Raw genomic sequence first — 17,782 nt, 5'->3', positions numbered from 1 at the left:
ATTCACATACCCCAAGGTTTTTACACACTGACAGCTCCTCTGTAATAATCTTCCTCGAAATCCTGGGACAAATTCCAGCTTTCCTTTTGAGTTTTCATTGATGGAACTGATCACACATTTAAAGAACAGAATGCAAAACCAAAACCTCCAGCCAAACAAACAAGTCCCCAGTTCTGGGAGGGAAGGAAATCTTGTTTCAACACAATGCCTCGTATTTTTATTCACCCTGCATGCTGCAATTTACTTAGGAGCCAAGTAATTGCTTAGGAGCCAAGTAATAGTTTTTAGTTTGCTATTCTCTTGCTTACTTGGTTATGACTCACTCACTTAAAAGAACTGCAGTTGGTACCATAATTTCACAGTTATGTGTATCTGGCTTATATCATGCATTTAATTGAAGAGAAAAGACAAAAAGTGCAAATGAAAATGGAAATCACAAGTCTCCCACTTGGTGTGTGAGGAGGTTGTTTTCTTCCCCTCTCACTGTTAGTGATGAAATACCAGTCAAGGAACTAAAACCAGATTTTTGTAATTTCTTTCTGAAAGATGCAATTGCCAATTAAAGTAATACTTTCTTACTTTAAAAGTTTTTGTAAAGAGTGATAGCATTGAGAGTTGCATCATGTAATAAATTTTCAGTCCCTCTCTGCACATAGCACATGGCATGGAATATCTACAGCAGTACTGTATTTTATTGCCAATGAAGGCTAAGGCTGATTAACCATATGAAATCTAATCTGTGACTAATTTTCCAGAAACACCTGACTTTGTACAATCCTTGGAATTGGCTTTTCTCCCTTCTTAACCAAAGGGTTAATGGGAGAAGTTGCTTTGGGGAATGAAAATAAAACTCTCATAGGTTTGTAAAGGGAGTCCCTTTGAACTAGTCCTGTTAAGTTAGTGGTGCCCAGTCAACTGCAGAGATATGGATATGACCTGTTGTTCAGACTCCAGTGAGCAGCCTGGTAATGAAATAACACCACTGACCTGCCACGGCCCCCCTGGTTCACGTTCCTTTAATCAAGGCAATTCATTTCTCCCTTGCTTGTTCGCTGTCACTGGTAGCGGATGTAAACGGAACAGGGGTTGTGGGTGGTAGCAGTGGTGTCTCCTTGAGATACTGCAATCTCTTGTCAAGAGTGCTACAGTGTCAGTGAAATGTCAAGCACCTGTCTAAAAGTCTCAATTTGCTGCTTGACAACTGCTGTGATAGAGAAGATGGATCTTGTGAGCAGTTGAGCAGAGGTGTTGCAAAAAGGGAAAACCAAATCATCATCGTGGGCTTGGAAACAAATCAATCCAATACTCTTTGTACTTCCAGGAAAAGAACCACCTTCTGTCTCTCTGTTTAAAAATGTGTGCTTCAAAAGCATATATTGAACATGCTTAAGAAACCATGTTGAACAAATTCCCCAAACCTTTTGTGCAGCAATACAGCAGAATCTCCAGTCAGAGAATGAACAAATTTATGGAGGATTTGAGTTATTTTTAAAGCATTAATTATTTAAATCAAATTGTATTAACCTGTATGTGCTACTAGCTCTTCCTCCCCCACCTCCCCTTGCTTCTGAGAAACACATTCTCTGGATAGGATATTGAAATTTTTTGCTTCATTTGTTTTTTTACAACCCAAGAAAAAGCCATAACATTAATGATAACATTTCCTTATTTCAGTGACTGAAATGTCCTTGTCGGACCTTAGTTTAGAAATCAGGATTGTGGGGGAAAATATGTCTATTAAAAAAAATAAGATACAGATATCACATCTATATTGTCTTAATCCCATTGAAGATACCCTTTTCTCCATTAAAACCAGGAGCTTTTGTAACACTTAGATTAAAAACATACCAAGTATAAATGCACCCTGCCCCGATCTTTTCTATTGGTAAGTCAACTTTTAATCACAAAAAGTAATTATTTTAAAAGAAAAATAAAGTTTAGTGTGTTACAAAGAAAAGTGTGATAAGAATACGTATTTCTCTACAATTAGAAGAAAATTACCTATTTATTTAGTAGTATATGAAATGAAGAGACAATCCAAATGGAAAGTGAAGCCTCACTGTAGTTCCTACCTACATGGGAGATGCTGGAGGTACAGTGCTGCCTCATCACCCATCTCTGTGCTGTTTCCTATCTACTTTGCTCTTTGGCAGCAGAGGAAAGGATAAACCATAGTAACTTCCCACCTTCTGTGGGGGATATAAAGGGCGACAGCAGTGCTAAGGCCCTGCTTCCCAACTGTAATCAACCTGAAAATCATATTATTAAATCTGAGGTAAGTATCAGTAAGTCTGCACTGGGCCAGATTTTGAAACCGTCCCTCTTATCTGAGCACAGCTGTCACCAAAATAACAACCTGTGAGGGAAGCAGCAAATTAAAAGTTATTTGTATATAAGGAAAGCACAAGCAAACCATATTTCACACAGAGAGAAAGCAACCTTCAAAACAATGTAATAAAAATTCCTTTGTGTTTACAGCTGGCCACAACACATAGGGAAACGTCATGAACTCAGCAGAGTTCAGGGGCTGGACTTGTGATAACTGGGCTTGAAATTTTTCCTTGTGTGATGGGTGGGTCATGTTACTAAAAAGGTTCTTGCTAAGGGAGAGAACACACAGCTCCTATTCTGAGATCTATGGTTTAGCTTCAGGTAGAGGTGCTGTGTTACCCATGCACTGCTGAGCTGGGACAGAAGAGCATCCTCCTGGTAAGACAAGGAGGACACATCTGTGGGGGATGCTGATGCTCCCAGCACCCTGGTAAGACAAGCAGGTTCATTCTTAGTGGAGGTGACATGAGGCTTTTTTGTAATTTACTTTATTCTGTTCAGGAAACATGTGCAGGAACCCTTACCTCATATTTTCCTTTCTTCTCCAAGGGCTCAGATTCAGCCTTTGCAGGCACTATACCCTTGTCGCCTAGAAGCTCCTCTAGGATGAAGACAGTTTCCCAGTTGCTATAGTGACGAGCTGGGAAAATATCTGAGTGCATACTGTCACCAAAATAAACAACCTGTGAGGGAAGAAGCAAATTAGAAGTTCATTGTATATGAGGAAAACACAAGCAAACTGTATTTCACAGAGAGAGAAAAAGAGCCTTAAAATGACCTAATAAAAATTCCTCCATGTTTACACTTGGTCAAGACATGCAGAGATCCTATTAATGTCAAATTTGAGGTTTTATCTTCAACCAGCTCCATAAGGGGAAGGCTGGCCCCACACATCCTCCTTGCTCTCACCCTCCAGGGGCATTGGAAAGGGATGCCTAACTGGGACCAGCAAAAGGAAGTGTGAGTTTTTTGGCTGACAGAAATAGCCTGATGGGAAGCAATAGAGAGACTACCAAAAAATACACTAAACTGAACAAGTTTTAGACTACACTGGAAACAAGACAGAACATTCTTCTTGGTGACTCAAAACTCTTCTGTGTCCAGGGAGGAATTTATTCACTATGAAAAATGTTGTTACACCATCTTTAGTGGCATTTTTCTATCCAGACCTGTACTTAACATACTCCTAGTTTTTACTGATGCTGCCTTTTAATCTATATGATCTATTTTCTCAGGGACATTTCCTGATTACAACCAAAGCTGCTGAAATGCTTACCCTGAAAACAGAAGGTTTACATCTAGAAAGTTTACATGTTCTACAGATAAGAAGACAAATATGCTACTTCCAGTTCTGGGCTACAGGCTGTTAGACAGCAGCAAGCATAACCAGAACAGAAGTTTGTGACCAATCACATCAATAACTTTAATGAAAGTTTGTCTGGTGTATTTTTGACTGAAACAGGGTATTTTTGTTGGAACCCAGAATGTCCTTCAGACATTCTTGGATGTTCTGGGCCCAGGTCAGAAGCATTTGAGACCCTGGCATGCATCCAGAATTCCCTGTGGATTTGAATCTGACCCATGGAACAATTTACCAACCTTGCAGGAAGAACAAGAAGTCACAAAAGTTTAGGCATTATAGTAGAAGTAGTCACAAAGTGAAGGGAAGAGTTTTTGAGTGCTGTACAGGGGGGTTTTGGGCCTTGTACAGAGGGGTCTAAGTTTTGTACATGGGGGTCAGGAGTTCTAAGATGGAGGGATTTGGGCATGCCCTGTCCTTCTTTCCTCTCCCCAACCTCTATGTTCATGGTGATGTTGGCATTCACAGATTGGTTTAGAGCAGAATGTCACCATTCAATATAGGTAATAGGCATTGGGGAAAAAACATTAACATTTAACATATAATGTATGATATAAAAGATGGCACCGGCCCCCTGGGAGGTCAGTGTGCCTCTGGCTGACCTGCTGAACGGGCCACAGCAGTTCAGAAGAAAAGCTTTTAGACAACACACAATAAACTAGCTTGAGACCGGATGACTGAAGACTACTGAGTCTTTCTTTGAAGGCATGGGTTGGAAGAGAGACTTTTCTATCTTTCGGGGTCACCCCAATCTGGGGGTGAGCCCTGACATATTTTCAGAAAGATTGACTCTCATTTGTAACATACCTTGGGATCCAACTTGCCAGTCATCTTCTTCAGTAGATCATAAAGCTGGATAGCATTACCTTGGGAATACCAACCAGGCTTGTCCAGTGACAGCAGAGCCTCCTGCTCCTCATCATTTTCTGAAATTACCAAGCCAAATTGCATGCTGTTAGTGAGACCAGCCCATCCTCTTCTACTTCTGAGATGTGTGAGAAGCTGCCTGTGCACAGCTGGTCTATTCTGACATTAAACCAGCTCCAGTGTCTGGCTCAAGTTCTGGTACTGACCGCGGATTTAGCCAAGGTGTTTGGTAGCTGGGGGTAGGCAGACATTTGTGAGAAAAGAAGCAGCTGAGCCTTGTGTGCACAGGCTACAGAAGACCTGAGGACTTAAATTCATGGACTTTGCCACCGAAACACTGCAGCAGTGAAGGCAGGAGGCCACACAGACCAGAGAGATGGAGCTGCCACAGATGAGGGTGAAACCATGAGATAAAACAGACTGTAAGAGACAGCATGTACCTTGCCATGCATGAAAATGATCCACAGTTTCTAAGCACTGACATAAACCCAACAAAACAGACTGAAGTAGTTCTTAAGGGCATTCAGCAGCCTTAGATCAGCACAAACAATGAACAGTTCCAGTTATCATACAGTTTTGAGGAAATGATGAGTGCACAAATGATGAGTGGACAACAACCCCAATGCTGCTGATGGTGGTATAATCCAAACTGACATGTACCCACTCTAGCAGTGTCAGCAAATTAGAAAAATCAGTAGAATCTGAAACTCCCTGGTCATCACCCAGCTCTGCCATAGCCTTTTTCTCTGGCTGGTTCCAAAGCATGGATCTGTCCCAGTGTCCACGTAACCTTGTTGCTTTTTCAAATCCATGTGCTATTGCCAGATGAACTTTAGCTTCTCACTGGAGCCAAAATAGCAGTCTCAATGAACCGATAAACTACAATTTAATCAGATATATTAATATGAATGTCTCTTGTCTATTGAACTGGTAGAACAAAAGGTTGATTTTGTTATTTAGCCTCAACCATGTCTTAATTTTATGCTAGAGACAGAAGAGTTAGAAACCAATACAGTACTTAGATCTGACTTAGGTGTAACATCAGAATTTCAGTTTTTCTCTTGCTTTATAGAATTTTTCAAAGTACTTAAAATGTGTTAGGAATAAGAGGAAAAGAGCAACTTCTACTTGGTTAGAGACTGATGAAAGCTGAAATGCAAATTTTGGAGGACAGTGAAATGCTAAGACAGCTTTATGTTTTAAGAGCACTGAAGATGTACATGGCACGATACATTGATCTTTGAAAGAAATTAAAAAAGAAGCAAAAATAGGGAAATGGCTATGTGGAGAGAGGAATGAAGCCATTCTTTAATATTATTAATCTACAAATTTGAAGAAATGGAGACAAAATGATTCTATAATAAGGCTGTTTTATAAACTAGGAAAAAACAAGGAAATTCAAAGTTGACATTAACAATTCATGTAGAACTTGTGTGGAAATGTTTTCCTTTGTTCTTCTTCAGGAATGTAACACTGATTACAAAAACAATAAATATGATAGCATCAGTTTAAAAAAAATCTTAATTTCCTGACCATTGAAACCTTTGATCAAACAACTTCTGAACAAACAGAAGTTGTCACAACAGTAAATTTATTTTACATTCCTTATATTTTTAGACATATTTGGATGGTTGGCTGAACAAGTAGACACAATCTTCAAATGACATGGACATAGAAAAAGAAACTTATGAAAACTTTTGAGATGTTATCGAGTTTTTTGAAATTTTTGAAGATTTTTATAGCTATCATTGTCTCTCCATTTCAGACAATCAAGAAAATACTGGAGAAAAATTAAGCTTTTATGAGGTATTTTCTGAATAATGACATTGCATTTGCAAAGAGAAGCCCAACGTATTACAGCAGTTTCAGGAGGCTCCAGTAAAGAGCGAAACCCTGGTTGCTACCTCTATGGAATAGCATGAGGGGAAGTCCTGGCTGCAACAGTTCACTCTAATTACAGGGTAGAAAACCTTTCGCTCTGTGAGAGCTATTACTGTCACCCCTAGCAATGGGATTCATCTCACTTAAAGCATTTGGAATTTAGGCTTCAAATGCAGTTACAATCTCAACTAGCTGGCCAGGAACCTGTGGTAGGCAAAAGATGGTGCAACAAGAATCTTCTGGGGTGCCAGCTCTGAAGAAGGAAAGGATTTAATTAAGTGAGAAACTTTGTTTTCAGGCAATGAAATAAAGGGAAATTAATTTCCCCTTTAGAAGGAGGCAGGAAACAGCACTGAGATGACTAGTTCATTACGGGAACACTTTGATTTCGGAAGGAACTTCATAAATTTGAGGAATTAGGAAAGGTCCTTTAAATTATTTGAGTTGTAGGGTCACAGAGATAACAACTCTGAATGCACAGATCTTGTCTTGAACCATCTCATATGGCTGCATGTGCTCACACATCGAGGGGTGACTCTGTCAATTTTATTACTGAAATCTGGAGTGGAAGGAAATGGATGGTGTTTCAGTTGTGTTAAGTTGTTAACGAGAACAGTTTCTAATTTGCTTACATTTGTCCAGTGGCAAAATATAGCTAAGAAAATTATTCTTCAGCACCACCTTCCAAGGCTTTTTGTAGAAGTTCTGCCATGTAAAAAATTGATACACAACAACTTAAAAACCCACCAATGACACCATTGGCTCTGGCTTGTATCCTTCAGATGGTATCTATATGACGGCACTGACATGACTGCATATTTCCTGCAAAAATGCTGCTTAAATGTGATTATGGTAGTTCCTAATATATATTAGATATTCCAAGCTGAGCACTGGCTACACTATGTCAAGAGGAAAACTGCTGCTGACCTGCTTTCCACTTTGCTGTAACTGATTCTTAAAAGTTCATCCAAAGGTCAGAAATGCTATAACTATTCTTCCAGCAGGAAGAAACTTACATAGTCAGGGATGCTTTAGGTCTTATAAGCTAGGAAGAAAAAGAGAAGTCCTGACAATTTCAAACAGACTGGATAACCAAAAAGAATTTCTCTGATGATTTAGATAAGAGTGATTTGCTTCCTTCCGAAGCCTCATATAACACTGCAAACCAGATTCCTGGCTGCAGATTGAAAATGTGCCATGTCAAGAAATGTAAAGGTACCAAACAAGTAAAATTAAAATAATTAAACCCAGAAAATCATTCTGTTAAAACACTTGCCCAAACCTAACTGTGATTCAGAGCAGTCTTCCTGAAGGGAAGTTACTGTTCCTTTTTAAAAACAAACGAAAGCTGGACTCATTCTGGGGCAATATTAACATTGCTGGGATGGCAATTGCCATATAGCTTTGTCTAACAGCTGGGAAATGGTTTCTGATTCAGAAATATACTTTCATCACCTATAAAAGATAGGTTTTTTCAGATAAACCAATTCACTAAATGAATGACTCAATATCCTTTTTCTTGTGAGAATTTTCTTGCCTACCTCTAAATGTGCATTGCAGCTTTAAAACATGGCCTGAGAAACATCTGGTTTCATTCTGAATGATTATGCAAAAAGTAATCAGTGAAGCTTATTCTCATTTAAATGACAACTGATGGTGATTTACTTTGGCAAAGAGTCACTTTTTGGGGAAGACTTTGCACAGCTTGCTTTAGTGCCATCTGCTCTGTGTCCTCTTATGGGTTATACCTGCTGAGATGGAAAGGGTCTGAACCTGGGGATCTATCCCCAGCCTGGCTGGTGTTTACACTGTTAGACCCCAGGCCATGGGATAGTGCTCTTTGTTGGGAAGCATGAAGTGAAGAGAGAAGCTGAGGTGAGGGCAAATTTATGCTTCAACACTTACTCACCTGCACTGAGCCACACCTACACACAGGTTAATTTCCTTCAGTTCGCCAGCCCGAGGAACCGCCCCGTGCTGCTCCTCTGGCTGCATGGCCTGCAGGGAGTGCTGGCTGCACACCGGGGCCAGGACCCGCCAGTAACTCACCAAAGAGCCTGAGGACAGCTCACATCAACTTGACTGGGCAGACATCAGGGCAAGAAAGCAATTCCAGGTGCCCAGAGGTCCTGCCAGCCGAAAGTGTGCTGGGTTTAACTACAATGTGCATACAGCTCCACTACAGGCCCTCCTTCTGCCTTTCTCTGGAGAGCCTTTAACCCCTTTCCACACAGACCTAGTTAGACTGTCTATTAAAGTTAGTTTTTTTTCCATGTGGGCTGTCCAGTACTATGAAAAACGTGTGACAATTACGTAGCTGCTCATGCCTGCAGCTGCTCCTGCCTCTTCTTGCAGCTCTGGTGGGCTTCCTCTGCCTGCAGGCACCTCATGCAGACGGGCTCATGTGTTCAGCATGCTGAAGCTCTGGTTACCAGCATGGGGGTTACTGTAGAACAAATCCATTCTATGGTCCACAACTATCACACTGATAGGCCTCTCTGCAATTTAAAATAATGCCATTTCAGACCCTGAGGGCATTAATATAAAAGCTGGGTTATGTTCCAGGCTTGCAAACACAGTCTGATTCTGGATAGCATTTTGAGCTCACTTAAGAAAGACAAACTCCTTTCCAAAAGGGAAATCAGAGCAGGAAAGTACATCATTTTACAAGGACAAAGGGACCTGCACAGGTCCCTTTCCAGTTGTAAAGGTATTACAAGATGGGATGACATAAGCTGCAGAGTTTCCCTGTGGGCATGTTCTCCATGAAGAAAGCAAGCACTTACAAGATTCCTGGAGGTAAAACTTCATACCCTGTGGGTACCCTTCTTAGGGTATCACCCAAACTCCTGTGTATAGACCAATCAACTTTGCTGTGTAGTTTCCACGATTCACTCAGGTATTAGTGTGTGTTTTGCCATCCCTGAATTACTTCTGTGCCCTGGAAGCAGCTGTGAAATCCATCTGCCTGTGCAGCCAGTCCCCTGTCTGACTGCAGGGAAATGATAAAGAACAAATTATTCCCCTTAACTTGATGTGCTGAAAGGAAAGGTTAAGGCTTCCCAAAATGACTGGTGATTTCAGCCATCTCCATTCTTGGCTATCCAATCTGTTTTATTGTTGTGGGTTTTTTTTTGTTTCCTACCCCCATCCCTCCTGCCCTCCCCCCAAAAAAAGCCTGAAGATCACCTCCCTTCTTGCCTTTGCATCATTCTGCCTTTTTTGGGGTGGATTGTCATTGATGAGATGGAGGCTGAACTAATCAAAGTAAAAATTCAGTTTTTAAAACTGGAACATGATTTTAAAATTTACATAGGCAGTGATACATCTTTCTTATGCTTAGCAATCCCCATATGAGTGTGTTCAGTCATATGGAAGACTAAGTAACAGTACTACTAAAAACTGGCAGTGCTCTGGAAGAACACCACGGATAAAGCTGAGGAAAAAATACAGATACCACCCTGTGGAAAAAAAGAAACTATTTCATAATAATTCTTAAGTACTGTTTATCACATTACCAACAATTACTTTTCTCAGGAAGGACTTCTGTCCTTCCACTATTTTGCAAGGCCTGGGAAAACCAAAGTACAAAATATTTGTACTTTGTGTATTTGTATTTGTGTATTTTATATTTGTGTATTCTCAAATTGCCCTGGGCATATATAAAACCCACAAAATCCTCTGAGCAGAAATTAAAAAAAGTTTTCATTTTTTTTAGTTTTACCAAAACCTTTTACACTTTTAATAAAATTCGCCTTACTGCTTAAATTGTGCCAAGTAACAGGCTATGTAGAGATAAGATTGAAGCTTTACTTGTTTACAAGAAAATCAGTAGTTCCTTTATAGACGTCAGCAAGTAAGTTCCTTTGAAGTTTTACTTGTTTCTAAGAAAATCAGTAGTTTCTTTAGAGAAGCATCAGCAAATAAGTTTCTCTAGAAGGTTTTGATTGCTGTGCTACAAGAACAGAAAATAACAGCTCCCTACAGATTAAGTTATTTGTTTTCAAAACTGCCGAAGCATTAACTTTCTGCCTTTCCAGGAACAGTGTGGCTAACAAAGCCTTTCTGTTTGAAACACTGATATGATGAAATACAAGCAAGGTCATCTTTTTTTCTCAGAAAAGAAAAATCACTTTTTGGAAAATGACTCTCCTACAAGTTCATTTTTAATTGTAGTTCATGTGCAAATTTGGCAAGAGTTTTCTGTAATTTTATTTAATTGCAATTATAAAAAAAACAAACTTATACTCTGCAAGGGCAAGGTGGACATAAATACACAATTTCACTTCTTCATTGCACATGTTTTGTAAGGGTTTTCTTGTTCTCTTTTCTTTTTTAAATTGGGATCTTTGAAAAGTACAAAATGGTACAAAAAGAAATAAATTCCCTCTCTAGAGCAGTTTTATTCTGAATCTCATTAGTTTTGTAAAAAGATCCAGAGCCTTATAAATGAGGAACATCCAATATTCAGAAAAATAACCATGTTAAAATTATTACTATAGTCTTCCTAGAGATCCCTATATAATTATGAAGAGAGACAGGCTCTTCCAGAAAGCACTTCCAACTAAAATAAGTTAGGAAAGGTAGATAATTGAGGAAAAAACCCCGATTTAAACATTCCAGGAATATACAGGTCAGTAAAAGCACCTGTCCACAGCTCGTCTTACTAGGGAGTACATGAGGTGAAAGCAGAACACGGAGAGAAAGACAAGGTGAGATGAGGGCCATCAGACAGTTCTGACCTAACCTGTCACTTCAGAAAAATGTCTCAATTTCTCAATTAAAATCAAAGTGAGACACACAAAGCATCTTCTTTGCACTGTGTAGTCTGTAGTCTTCCAGTTTATCTGAACTTTTTAAGTGTCTCTAGTAATACCTCCTGAAATAAGGCATATTGGAATATGCTCTTGGACCATACTTTTCCCCACTGAAAACTGACATTGAAGAGTAATGGGGAAAAACTCCCTGCCATCATTTACCTTGGCCTTAAACTTTAAAAAAAAAAACCAAACCAAAAAAACAAACACCAAGGACCAAAAAAAAGAACAAAAGTTCTTTAATCCTCAGTTACAGAAAAACTAAGAACTTTTCCCCTATATCTTAATACTTCAGGTATAAAATATATATGAAAACTGGAATAGACAATTTGATCCTGAAGAAATGTATCCCCACAAAGCAATATAGGGACCCTGCTGCAAGGGTCCTTAGCTTTCCATTTTTAGGATTCCCTAAAATATGTTATTTCAAAGAGAATAATGATTGCATAGGAGACATGAGCATGCATAGTTTTGCACATACTGATTTACCTGGAATACACAATAGACTTTTTCATTAACTTTTACATGAAAACTATTTATACAACTAGGTTGATTTATCATTTTTAAGTAGTTCCATTCTTTTTTCCTCTCTTATTACCACTGTCTCAAATCCCTACTTTAATTTTATTTATTTATTCTGTCTGAAGTTCCAGCTCCAAATATTTGCTGCCTCTACAGGGGGGTAGCTTTATATCAACCTTTAAGGACTAACTTCAGATTTAAGATTCTAAATGCAGAAGAACAAATTTGGGGATTAAAAATAAATAAACAAATGAACCCACACAGCTCTCTGCCTGTTAGTAACTGTACAAATTTAGCTGCAGATAGTGGATAATAAAGACTTGCTCAGCTTTAGTAATTAAAAAAACTGCACCCAAACCCAGTATTTCTAAGGAAAACTGGATGCCTTAGAGTAATCTTTTTTTTTTTTTTAATTTTTTTTTTAATTTTTTTTTTTAATCTGGAAATAAAAGCTAACATCTGAGACTACTGAGAGAGGGGTTCTGGCTTCTGTTGACCCAAGAATTCTTCTTAACTCATGGTAGCAGAGAAACATTTCATCACACACGTAAAAATCATACTGATCTTAAACCCACCTGACTATGGCTGTTAGGGAAGACACTACCTCGGCATTGAGTCACATATGTATTAAACAGTGAGTGGTTTTTTTAGGTTATTCATAATACTTGGCACCTCAAGTAACAATCAAAGAAAAAATATTTCATTAGAATATAATAGCATTACATAGTTAAGGACCATTTTCTCCCAGAAAATAAAGTAACTGCCACTAATAGTTTAAAATAATAGATATGAAAGTATATGAAACATACCCTCAATCACACTGGGTGGTTTTGTTCAGCAGCAAATACATTTTTTTCCTAATATATTTTCTGCCTTATATTTTGTTTCTCTTTGCTTAAGAAACTGTTCAAGAGGCACTGAAAGAGTTGGGGACCTAACATTCACTTTAGACTCTCCCCTTGGAGTCATATCTCTGTTCATGTATCATCAATGAATCCTAATGGTGATTTTGCAATTTTTGCAATGAGGATGATTTTATTACAGTCTCTGGTGCATTTTATATTATTACTATTTCTTCTAGATAAAAAGATTACAAAAGAAGGTAAGGAGAAGGTGTGAGTATGTGATGGAAGGTAGAGAGAGATATGACAACAAATTCACTCTTGAGGACTGGGGACAATTTCATGGCCCTGTGGATCACACTCATGGATGAATTCAAAGGAGGAAAAAAGAATATGACAGGGTAAGAAAAACTGGCAGAGATTTAAGAAGCGGTTTAAGGTCTGCTAAGGAGCAAGGTGTGTCAGGTGACACCATCATGAAAAACAACACGAAACCTTGTTCCTGTAGGATCTGTTGAGATACAGTACAACTTCATATTTAATAAACAAAATGAAAAATGTTAGGAAACGAATGTTCTAGCAAACAGGAAGAGTTCTTACGTGTGAAACAGTCCCTGTAAATCTCAGAACAATGTGACTAGGCTGGAGATGGCAAGTAAAACTGGGAACTATTCTTTTCTGGCAAAGTATATTTAGTTACCCTTTGAAGGGAAGACTAACATGAAGAGATTTGTAGTAATGAGTCTTCTGAAGAAGAGAAATGATTCCTTTGACACATGGAGGACAGGGAGGTGAGAGGTGAGTCCAGCTAGCCAGCATGGCTTCACCAAAGTAAAATCCTGTCTCACCAACCTAGTGACTCTGTAATGGAGTAACCACAACAATGGATAAGGGAAAAGCTACAAATGTCATTTATCTGGACTCCTGGAAGACCTTTGACAGGGTCCCCCCCAAACATCCTTCTCTGCTGAGACCTCACCTGGAGTACAGCATCCAGCTCTGGGATCTTCAGCACAGGAAGGACACAGGCCTATTGGAGTGAGTCCAGAGGAAGGCCACAAAGTCAATGAGGAGGTTGGAGCACCTCTTCTATGAGGAAAGGCTGAGAGAACTGATTGTTCAGCCTGCAGAAGGGAAGGCTTTGGGGTGACCTAACTGTGGCCTTGAAGAGAACTTACAGGAAAGACAGGGCAAGAACATTTACAAGGCCATGTAGCCACAGGAAAATGGGAAATGGGTTTAAATTGAGAGTAGCTTTAGATTAGATATTAGAAAAAAAATCTTTACGGTGAGGGTGATGATGCACTGGAACAGGTTTCCCAGGGAAGTTATGAATGCCCCTTCCCTGGAGGTATTTAAGGCCATTTTAGATGGGGCTTGGAGCAACCTGGTCTACCTGGAGGTGTCCATTAGGAGGAGGGTTGGAACTAGATGATCCTCAAGGTCCCCTTCGAGCCCAAACCAATCTATGATTACCTTTCCAGTTCCTTATCTGTGCATTTTGTGTGGTTTGCAAAACCACTTGGGTGTTTATATGAAAATGTGCTTTATCTTGTTTCTCAGAACCAAGGGCATTGTGCCAGATCTCTCTATGCAGGAATTTCACAGACAAAAATCTCTTGTTACTATTATTCCAGAAGAAATAATAATCTTAGAGCATTCAGCCTTAGTCTGGCAGTATCACAGAGGCACCTGGAATTACCTGGACAGTAATAATACATGAAGTGGTTTCACAGCAGATAAGAATCCAGTTAGAATGAACATGTTTGCTAATGAAGAGAAAAAGTCCTGGGGTTGCTAACTCTACCTAGCAAAACATGCAGCGTACATATGGAAGTTTAAGACATCTGGAGCCTAATGTGAATAATAAAGACAGATTGAAGAACAAAGATAATGAGGAAGAAGATGGTACATCACTTTTGGTTTTGAGCTGTTAGGTTGCAAGAACTAATTCCTTTTGGAATATTAGCTACGGAGGACTTAGGCTCACCTAAACAACGCAGTGTTCCATGATCACTTACCAGCCAAGGAATATCCATTTTTGTATCTTCTGACCTATAATTTCCCTGTACTTGGCGGGAGAAGGAGAGCTCCTCCTGAACAAGGTGACTCTCTACACACTTGATAATTACTTCATGTGTAATCTACATCTGCTGTTTGTTGCAGATCTCTGCCACTTACTACTTTGCAGTTCTCCTGGTTCTTCATAAACATTGGGTAAGCTGCCCTATTAAGAAACTGGAAAATTGAGGCAGAGATCAGCTGTCATATCAAACTGAAGCAGATCTCAGCCCAGGCTTTGATTATGATTCCTCTACATGTTCACAGCTAATTTCTAGGCCTCTTTTCACTACTTGCTTCCAATAGCAGATCAAAAAAGCAAAATGTGCTTTCTGCAAAAAATAATTCTACAGACTAACCTTAATAAAAGCTTGACATTTTGGAGAACACACAAGAGAACTCTAAAGCTCCTTAATCAAAACCAGCACATACAGATTCATGGAAACTATGCTGAAGGGAAGGAAGCTTTCTGCATCAGTTGCCAGCTCTTGCTTTGCCAGGAAAGTACCATACACAATTTTATTTTTCCTTTACTACAAACTGCCTGGATTTAAATTTCCAAATTGGTTCCGAATCAAATCGCAAGGTAACTCTTTATGAGGTTCTCTGTCTACTCATCTACTTATTTTGAATTCTACAGATGAAAACAATTACATGGAGAAAAAAACTCCTTACTTCTATCATGTATTGTTTACGCACATGTTATATATGTCAAAGAATGTTTTTTGCCCTGCAAAGTCATACTGGTAAGTCTCCCATTTCACAGGTAATTTTCTTTCTTCCAGGAATTCTGTTTGGATTTTGACATCGTTTTAAGAACTAGAATGTGATGTTATTTCTCACAGGTTTGCACTAAATGTTAGTGGACCAGCAAAATTTACAAATTTGTACTAACGATCCATCCCTTGGGCACCTCATCTTCCATAGAGTCTGTACCACTTCTGCAAGACCTTTGGCTTCCTTGGGGCTCTTGATCAGCACTGCTGGTCTGTAATTAGCAATGAGTACACCTCAGCTGGGATTCAGACCCAGGCACAGAAACACAGTGTGAAGGCTCTGCAACAGGAAACGCAGCTCTGGGTCAGTGGGCTAATGTCTTGTGCAGTGCAGGCACTGCTGTTTGGGCACTGCAAAGCCCTCCATGGACCAGGACTGCTGGCCCTTCACTGCCTGCAGTGGGACGTGGCTGAGGATATATGGTATGCAGCCAGAGCAGTTTCTACCCACTGGTTTCTGTATCTATTCCTGGTACTTCATTGTTTCAAACCGGACTTCTGATTTTTGACATGTGGCAGTACCCTTAAAATGTAATTCTGAGTCAATTTTTGTTTCAGGGAGCCTGGTGGGTGTGTCTGGGGGAGGGTTTATTTTCTTCCGAGTGGCCGGTAGGAGGCTGTGTTTTGGATTTGTGCTGAGCACAGTAACGAACATTAAAATGTTTTCGTTATTGCTGAGCTTACACTCAGAGTCAAGGCCTTTTCTGCTTTTAGTACTCCCATGCTGGCAAGGAAAGTTGGAGGTCCCATAGGAGTTTGGGAGGAGACACAGCTGGGACAGGTGACCCCAAGTGACCAAAGGGATATTCCAGACCATTTGACATCATGCCCAGTAGATAAAGTGAGGGGAGGAAGAAGGAAGGAAGCCACAGAGTGATGGAATTTGCCTTCTCAAATCACTGTTATGTGTGATGGGGCACTGCTGTCCTGGGCATGGCTGAACACCTGCCTGCCCATGGGAAGCTGTGAATTGTTTTGTTTTGCTTGAGTGTGCAGCTTTTGCTTTAACTTTCAAAAGTTAACTTATCAAACTGCTTAACTTATTTGACTGTCTTTATCTCAACCCATGAGTTTTCTGCCTTTTACCCTCTGATTCTCTCTCCAATCCTGCTGGTGGGGCAGAGAGTGAGTGGCTTGGCTGCTGGCTGGAGTGAAATCACAACAGTGAGAGGCTTGCAACTCCATATAAAGAAAAACAGCTTCTTAAAATGATCCATTTCTCCGATACAGATTTGACAAGTAAAAAAGCCAGGTTTTGAATAAGCTACCAAGGGTGTAACATCCTACTTAGAAACAGCAGCAGAGTCTGGTAATAATCTACATAAATGTATAAGCTTTCCAGTGGGACATTTATTATTCCATGGACAAAATAAAATGTATCTGTTTAACCATCTAATAATAAAATTGTACAAAACAAATAAAATGGAAATATGTGTTCTCTTAATGCCAGAACAGCTGTTGAGCTGTGCACGGTTTGCCTCCCTAGTGTTCCTTTCAGTCTTTTGAAATTTCAAATTTCACCCCTTGACATGGACACTCTTGTATGTGCTGAGAAACAGAATGAAGGTGAAAAGACATTCATAACCATAATTTCATCCTTCTAGTCTAGAACTGGGGGTATTGAATCAGATAATCTGTCTAAAAAATTGCTACACATTCTTTAGCATTTCTATGGAAACACAAACATGAGAACTCAAGGTTTTATTTCAGAATGGCTGCTACTACTGCTGCAACAAACTGGTTGGTGTTATTAGCACCATGCTCTAACCAGCTGAGCTGATCTCAGGGCTAATAAGAGTAGGCTTGGCAAGCCTTGCTCATGTATGGAAATATGCATTTGCTTTTATCTTCCATACAGAACTGGGTCTCCACATTCAGTGTAAAATCTTCCATGAATCCCAAGCATTTTTCTGCATCACATATTATTATCACACTATAAATGTAGTCTAAATTGAGTGCTCACTGCTTTGCTTCTACAGTTTTTCTTAGAGAATATGAAAGGAAAGAATCATCTCCTCTTAATAACATTTTCATGTCTTGGAGAAGAATCCCCTTAAACCAGATAATCTGTTAGCTGACACAGTTTTGTCCAGAATACAAAGTGGTCATTTAGGCATTTTGGCTTTGGCTTGGCTATGGCAATTTATGTTCCGTGGGCACCCACTGTCAGGAGAGGGTTGGGTTGACAGGCCCTTAGCTTATTCTGCTGTTAAAAGAAGCTGCATTTTTGAGATTAATTTGGCTTCCTAAGTGTGGCAGTTTCCCTGCCTTATCTCTCTGGTATAATCCAGATCAGACTGTACTACAGTTCTACTCTCTGCTAGC

At 39.6% G+C, this 17,782-nt stretch overlaps 1 protein-coding gene across 1 annotated transcript in view; it reads right to left on the bottom strand.

The window, feature by feature from the left end:
- Nucleotides 1–17,782, bottom strand: part of NT5DC1 (5'-nucleotidase domain containing 1) — a 128,005-nt gene that overhangs the window by 14,634 nt on the left and 95,589 nt on the right. Inside the window, exons 9-10 of the mRNA XM_038131499.1 lie at nt 4,499–4,617; nt 2,856–3,014 (exon numbers count right to left, since the gene is read on the bottom strand). Of these exons, the coding sequence (XP_037987427.1) occupies nt 2,856–3,014; nt 4,499–4,617 (278 nt within the window). The remainder of the gene's footprint in view (nt 1–2,855; nt 3,015–4,498; nt 4,618–17,782) is intronic.

Source organism: Motacilla alba, chromosome 3 (genome assembly GCF_015832195.1).
Source record: "Motacilla alba alba isolate MOTALB_02 chromosome 3, Motacilla_alba_V1.0_pri, whole genome shotgun sequence".
NCBI lineage: Eukaryota > Metazoa > Chordata > Aves > Passeriformes > Motacillidae > Motacilla > Motacilla alba.
The sequence above is the reverse complement of the archived record's forward strand: the minus strand, read 5'-3'. Positions and strand labels throughout refer to the sequence as shown.